Source organism: Sinohyriopsis cumingii, chromosome 8 (assembly GCF_028554795.1).
Source record: "Sinohyriopsis cumingii isolate HCF-2022 chromosome 8, ASM2855479v2, whole genome shotgun sequence".
Lineage (NCBI taxonomy): Eukaryota > Metazoa > Mollusca > Bivalvia > Unionida > Unionidae > Sinohyriopsis > Sinohyriopsis cumingii.
The window spans coordinates 108,951,208-108,959,368 of record NC_142968.1 but is presented as its reverse complement, the minus strand read 5'-3'; the positions used below and the strand labels follow the sequence as shown (position 1 = coordinate 108,959,368).

Sequence of the window (8,161 nt, the reverse complement as noted above, 5' to 3'; positions counted from 1 at the left end):
TATTTGATGCATTTGCTATGTTATCTGTCAAGCCTGATTGCAACTCGTCTGAGTAGCAACTGCACTGTCAAGTTTGATCGTGCACTTCGTTAAATATTCATCAACTCTTTTAGAATCTTACTTCATATGCATATATCACACCCTTCAATATCGACATACGAATAGTACTAAGCTTATTATCTTTGTTAGCTGACACCACAACATGCGACTGCTGCCATCATAGCTATGTTAGATCGAATGACTAGTTCCACACTAAATTCGTCCAATTTTGCATTTTTTAAACTGAAAGATCTGAATTGTTCAATTCGACCAAATTCAATTCACTGATAATGATTCCGGCTTAATGCAAAAACAATAATGTGCAATGCTAAATATAAGCCGCTATCTCATGCAACACCACAATTCTTTTTTTCTCAAAATACCAACACTGTAGGTCATCCACTTCTTGCTGAATGATTAGAATGAAGTCCAGCGCCAGCATACAATAGTCTGTGTATATTACACATAATTATATATTTGTTTTAGCAGTAATTGCTTTTTATTAAGCATTTTATCAAATAAAAAATAAATGGGTCTGAATATAAGCATTTATGAATTTATTTTTACTATTTTACAAGTTAACCTGTTACCTCCCCAATTACAATATGATTCGCTCACACAAATTTATATCTAAAAGTTCCTGGATAAGGTTTCTTCTAGTCTCTCAAGATGGTACACAAATTGATTCATTAACAAATACTTGGGAAAGCTGTGGATATGCCGTTTTTAAACTTACTGAAAAATTATTTTTGGCATCCAGTTATTTATGCTTTATTTATATGTAAAACTGAACAATATACTGTTGCTGAATGCCTGTATAAAGATATTTTGAATTTAATGAATATAAATAGTTTAAAATTATACACATAATGGAAAACAAAGTTTAACTGATTCACATTTTTGATGCAAGAAGATATCAGATGAAACTAATAGTTCAAGACAGGAGCTACACAGAAATCATCTGAAACGGCAAAGGAACATTTTGCAAGGTTTTCATGTGTCTCAATATGGAGTCAACGTTTTTTAAGTAACCTTTTATCTTAACCCTTTGTGGACTGGATGACAAGCCGGACAATGCCACAACATAATATGCTAAATATAGGCATATAAAGAAAACTAAATAAAGAACTGATTTGGACATACAGGAATTTACACAATTAGCAAGTTCACTTCATGACACAGATATAAATTTTTTATGGATGCTAACTTATGAAATGAGTATATAACTTTTTAAACATCAATATTATTGTATGTAGCTAAAGGTAGAAGAAATCCAAAGCTACAAAAAGATTTGTGTAGATTGCAGTGCATTTTCTTGCACTACAAATAGTTTAAGGACACGATATAGAAATGTATGAGGATAATTACTATGCCAGTAATTACCCACAGGATTATTTAAAATTAGTTTGGAACAGGTTGAAAAACACTTTACCAAATACATAAAGAAAAGTATATGAAGCATAGTGAATACAATACAAAATTGAGATCACATAAGTTTTCCGTCAAAGAAAACCTGTATGTCCAATTTACTGCAAGTTATAAAATTGCTAAGTAACTCCAAAGTTTAAATCTTTTGTTGCCAAGTTACGTTCTTTCATGATTGTACAATTATTAAAAATGTATAGGAACTGCTTTTTTTCATTATTTGAAAAGGGATAGAATTCAAAATCACATCATTACAATGGCAAGTTATTAGATACCCATGCTGGCTGAGCCAAGACTTGAACCCATGAGGACAGATACGAGTGATCCATAAAGTTAAGCACTTTGGACCAACTTGTCACCTGGATATAGGTACAAGAATTTTTTGGGGAAAAAAAGGTAGATTCCACTAACAGGGGATATAACCTACACAAAAACAATATATTTGTTGCAATGCATTTGTCTCCCTTGAATTGTTGCTAACTCGTGCATCATTTATTGGTGACTTTGTCATGTCTATACTTTATTCTGGAATCTCCACTTAATTTAGTGCCAGCATTTATTTTCCCTTAATTCTTCCAGAAATTACACATAAACTATCATGATGCAGAAACAACCAAGCTATCAAGGACAATCTGCTATCCTTTAGTAATGATGACTTGTCTCCACCTTACTTGGGACACATGGGTTAAAACCAGTGGTGTGCTGCAGCTAGCATTACCACTCTAGTAGTTTGGTTGTGCCAGATCTAGCCATACTGTTACAGGATAGTGCTGGTAAATACTTGTTTGCCATTCAATAAAATGTTCATTCAAATTTTTGACCCAAACTCGGATTCCTTGGTGAAGTCTGCAATTCCAACTCTAAAGATTGGTCTAGGAATGAATGCAGATTCAACATATAAATTTAAAAGTTTTTATGTGAGGATTTTGCATCAATTTAATATTTAGGTACAGACTTGAAAACACAAATTATATGCGGATTAAATTTACAAAGTTGTGAAAAGAAGAAAAACATCATCAGTTATATAAACAGCTTGTATATTACTTTGGAGCCAGACCGGTATGTATTATATGAATATTTACTGTTTCAATACAATTTGACTATTAATATTTATTCAGTCTGCAAATAGATCTTTCACGTTTAGCCAGAGGTCATTCAAGGATTTTAAACCAGGGGTCCAGAACTTTTTATTTTGATAAAAATAGGGGTCCCACCAGTCAAAGTTGCAGTACCCTCCCAGAAAATGTGGAACTATGCAGATTAGAAGAACCAGTGGTTGCCAGAGTTTAATTTTCCACATTCTTTACACCACTGACATGTCTAGCTCTTCTTTGTCCGTCAGAGTGAGACTGAATTTTGTCAGTCCAAGGAAAGGTCTTATTCTCAACACTAATCCAGGTATCAAGCACTTTTTTACACTTGGCTAGTGTTCCATCCGAGCCATCAATTCTAGCAACTTTAGCACTCTTCTGAATCACATTACTATCTTTGTAAATTTGCTGGTTAACCCCAAAATACTTATCCATTTTGTCCAAGTGTCAACGTGTCTCGAGTCTGAGGTCACATACACTACTTATTCGGCTACACTCAGAAATGAACACAACTATGAAAGCTACAGTTGTGCATTTGACATATTCTTATAATGACCACATGTACATCTCTAAAGTCTTTATGCATCTGAATCAAGTCACTGTAAACATCAGCATATTTTCCAACAGCTAGTCAAAGTCTTTGAACCTGCTACCCACCTATTGCATCATGTTCTTTTGATGTACTCTTATAATTACAACATGCATATCTAGTGGGTCTATCAACCACTGAACTCCATCATAATAAATAAAAGCACAGCTTAAATGATCAATTTATCCACTTGGCAGGTGGTTGGAGCAGGATTGTCAATTGTTTGAATTTGCTGCCTAGCTATTGTGTGCACAAGGACTCCCACGTAAGTGATTTTCTGTGTCACAGGTAAGAAATTTGCGTCCAAATACACATGATTAAGCATACCCGAGACCTCTGTTAGTGTGACGCAAACCAAAGTCAAGTCACCAAGAGAGTTTACCAAACTGATTACGAAATATGGATGACCTTTACACTTCAAATGCTTGCAGCAACTTAAGTTTGTACCGTTTTTCAATGTAACTCATTAAAAACCATAGCCCCTGGCCATAACAAATATAGGTTTTAGACTTGTCCTTTTCCATTTAAGTTGTGGGTTTAATGCCATTTCATAGCTGCCAACCCCCAAATACAAAAATACTGATTTTCAGGAACAAATACTGATTTTAATGCATATGTAACTATTTACAACATATGCAACCATCAGTAAAGACAGTGTCTTACATAATGATTTAATGTCAAAGATGCATGTGTTGTACCATGTTCCATTCGGGTGCCCATTCAGAAGGTGCAGGAGTGAAACACACTCAGACACAGGCCGTTTATAGTAGCCTTTTCCACATCTTATTTTCTTCCCCCAATCATTATCGATTTGAATGTATCAACTTTCATTGATGATCTCAATTCTGTGTGATTTTCTTACTGAACTAAGTTCGTTCTAGCATAAGAGTAATCTTTTGCGGTTTTACTGTCTGGAAAACGTGTGTGAAATAAATCGCCAGCAACACTAGTAACTGAAAGAGGAAGGTTAATTTCCAAAAGAAATTTAATAAACCAAATTTTAATCGAATTACATCAAGGTTTTCTCTGGTATTTATATACGTCATAAGTTCAGGCTGAGTTGTGTATAATGAAGCAGCAAGTTGATGTTTATTAGCTTTCTCATGCCCTTTATTTCAGGGGTGCCTCCATGCCCAATAGCAAGATCACATTACACAATTAACAAAACATAGAGTTTTCTCTTTTACTATATGATTTCACAAATCTAAACAAGAAGGCACAATTATTCTTCCAGTTCCGTTTTCTTGTCTTTCCTGGAGAAAATTCTGCTTTTCTTTTCAACTTGACTAGAAGCTGAATATTACGAAGATGAGATACAGTGGCAGTGGTAACTGTTTGCAAAATTCAATATGGTGGATAAAGACCGGCATTGTAGCCTCGATTTCGAATGAACCAATCATATTGTAGAACTGTATTCATATATACATGCAATACATGTCTATCAGAATGGAACCGAGTTACTGTTCTAAACTGAAAATTGCAAGGCATTTTTTTTATAATTAAAAACAAAATGTATATTTTGCCCCCCAAAAAACACACCCGTAATCAGGTCCAAAAACGTGAAATACGGGGGAAAATGGGACACTTTGCAGCTATACCATTTTCCAGCACAAGACAATATATACATGGTGGCCAGTATAACTGGTGGAGAAAGAACCAAAGAAAACCCCGGCAAGAGCCACCCAAATTAAAATGAATTCATCCCATATTGATATAAAAGCAGGTCTCAGAATGGACAGAAGAAAATGCGAGTTCAAATGTAGTTGCAAAAAACAAAAACCAACTGAATTCTTCTTTGAACCCAGCTTTATTGACATTAATCTTCATTCTGTTGCTGTAAGCAGAACAAGAGTGCAGAGCCAATCACTGTTTACTTTAACTTTTTCTTTGGTCTCAGATTGTTTGTGTGCCCACATTTCTTTTTACGGCAGTTGGTGGCACGGGGATGAAGCCTTGCATAGCATCTGCAATAGAATGACAAGGTAGAAGAGCTCATTAAAAGGAATCCCATCAATAAATCCACTGTACAAATAATGCAAACTGAATCTTACATGCACAATAAGATGGACAGAATTCAGTTAATGCAATGCATGCCAAATCAAGTTATGATAATAAGTCTAAAGATAACAAATATGAACTAATTTGTGCTTCTTTTATATTTATTGAGGCTAGTAATGATTACAATTTCAGTATTTTGTTCAAGAAAAGTGACGAAAATAACATCAAATATACTGATGAGAGTTGTTGTTGTTCTTGTGTTTAATGCCATTTTTCAGCACAAGATAGGCTATATATGGCGGCCAGTATAACTGGTGGAGGAAGAACCCTGGAAAACCCAGGGAAGAACCACCAACCCACAAGAAGCTACTGGCAGGCTTTCCCATGTACCAAAGCTAGCTGAGCCTTGGACTCGAACCCACGCAGACAGAGGTGAGATGGCAGTGATCCGGAACGGTGAGCGCTTTCGACCACTCGGGGCCCCTACTGATGAGAGGTAATGTATCTAGTTTTTTAAAATATAAAATCAAAGAATCTGTGTTTGGGAATTTAAAGTTACCACTTCTGATAGGCGTGTAACAATCATACAAGTGTCGTTATTTCGCTGAATGCAAATAATGAGATATTAATATCAAGAACCACAGAAAGCAAGTGTGGGGTGGGGAAGGAAGCGTATGGGAGATAACTTACTTTCTGCAGATCATCTTCTCACAGTTGTACTTGGAAGCCAGGGCTCTCAAGCTGGGTTCAATGATACCCCCTCTGAGACGCAGCACCAAATGAAGAGTGGACTCTGAAATGAAGAAACTATAAATACATATTGGAAAAGCAACATAATTACATTTGATACACTGCTACAGGTACAAAGAAACTGGCATATTGCGAGGCCATAATAAGTATATGGCTAGGATGTATGTAGACATTTATCGGTAAAAAGTATTTTAAAAAAACGAGTTCTGGGGCTGGAACAAATTTAAGTTGTACTTGTCCAGCAAGAAGGCGGACTTGGAGCTTTTACGAGTCCTGCATACAGTTTACCCATCATACACTGTACACAATACATGATCTGCTTAAAATACATCCAACTGGACAGGCATTTTGAAAAAGTGTCTTGCACTTTCTGTCTCTACTTGCAAATGTGTGGAGTGAAATTTTCATGCCACCGATTTGGAATGTTATATTTGTTTATTCCTTCATGCTTTATTAAAACCTTCATTCAGTTGTGAACCATGGTTTTAAAAGTTCAACTCTGAACTTCATCTGCAGCCAAATAGCAGGCTAAAGAAACAACAGAGTACATATTTATTCATTACCTTTCTGAATATTGTAGTCTGAAAGTGTCCTGCCATCTTCTAACTGCTTACCAGCAAAAATCAGACGTTGCTGATCCGGGGGAATCCCTGAAGATAAAAAGTAAAAATAATGTTGTCAAATCAGGTGGTGGTGGTGGTGGTGGTGGTGGGGGAGAAGGAGCTAAAATTACCATAACAATGTTACCAGGCAAATAGTGGAGAAAAAAAATCATGTAACCTTTTCTTCATTTACCATCTGAAGATTCAAATTTGTTGTAAAAACATACTATGCCTCTGAGTTGCGATGTTAATGAAGACTGATACTCCCAGTTTATATTTTGATTGAAACAATCACTATCTGAAACAGGCCCTACAAAACAAACAAGGAAACTAATACTTTGAATGCAATTATTTTAGTACTTAATGGAAATAAAAAACATTTCTTAAGTTAAATATGTCCACAGGAAAATGACTGATGATAATCGAAACAATTGTTTTAAAACAAAGAAAGTGAAAGTTGATCACTGACATGAGTCTAAAACAGGAAAAATACAAGGTAAGGGGCCATCCATTTAGTATGTATGCAAAACTCTGGTAAAACTTGACCCCTCCTCCTATACACGTGCATGCTTTTTTACACACCCCACTTGCATACATATGCTTGACGCATACCCCCCATTCTATAGAATGGCCTATATTTAATCCAGGCAGAAACCATAAAGGATTAATAATAGTAAAGTGTTTAATGAAACAAATAGTCTATGGACATTGAATGTCTGGCTGCATCGAAGAAATAAGCTGCATAACTTTAAACAATTTGCCTAGTGTCTGCTAAAATTCAAACACTGATTGAACCCAGTTGAACAGGTTACGTACTAGACAAATTATTGAGGTCTCCCCACCCACCGTTTCCTATGTATATATAAATTATCAGTATACCACCCCATATGCAAGTGTATGCATTTAAGTTACCCCCTTCCCCATCCATGTGTATATACTAAATGGATGGCCCCTAAAGTGTATTTTGCAACCTGCCAGCACTAAATGGTAAAATTGCATGACAAAATATAATTGTATGGTATATCAAATAAGTGGTCAACCAAGCCAAAAGTTCTAAACATACATAAGTAAAATTCTACAGCCAACATCTTCTTCATTAAAGCCTTCCTTGCATGTGTGCCTTAAAGTATGGATCAAAGTTCTAGCATGATTGTGCAGATCTACAGAACACCCCAACTGTTACTTTTAAAAATGTGTGGGGATAATTAGTTACACCATATAATTAATTCCACTTCTTCACAAATACCTTCTTTGTCCTGGATTTTAGCCTTGACGTTTTCAATGGTGTCAGAGGGCTCAACCTCAAGGGTGATGGTCTTCCCTGTTAGGGTCTTGACAAATATTTGCATGTTGACTTGGTTCGTCTACACCTGAAAAATATAGAAATCAATTGAACATTAGTTATTTTGCCAAGATTATTCATTGAAAAGTCTAAATAAATATGTGATCAACATTTGGCTGCCAATCATGTGATCTCTACAGGCCAGAGGTCAGAAAGCACAACCTGACTAGTTATAATACGCCTCTCAACATGGTTACTGATTATGCTTGCTATAAATCAGCCCCTGATCTGTCATTGCATTATAGAATGGAAGATCTTGGTCTATGCTGAATGCTCTATACCCAAGTCCTAACAAACTGCACAAACCCAGATCTACCTACGCACT

General features: G+C 35.7%; 1 protein-coding gene across 1 annotated transcript; it reads right to left on the bottom strand.

Annotated features, from left to right (window-relative positions):
- Window positions 1-4,932: 4,932 nt before the first annotated feature.
- Window positions 4,933-7,900, bottom strand: LOC149794355 (ubiquitin-ribosomal protein eL40 fusion protein). Its single transcript, XM_089968507.1, has 4 exons — window positions 7,741-7,900; window positions 6,456-6,542; window positions 5,833-5,935; window positions 4,933-5,108 (listed from the first exon to the last, which is right to left on the bottom strand). The coding sequence occupies exons 1-4, from the start codon at window positions 7,841-7,843 to the stop codon at window positions 5,015-5,017; spliced, it is 387 nt and encodes a 128-aa protein (XP_089824633.1). The 5' UTR covers window positions 7,844-7,900; the 3' UTR covers window positions 4,933-5,014.
- Window positions 7,901-8,161: the final 261 nt, after the last annotated feature.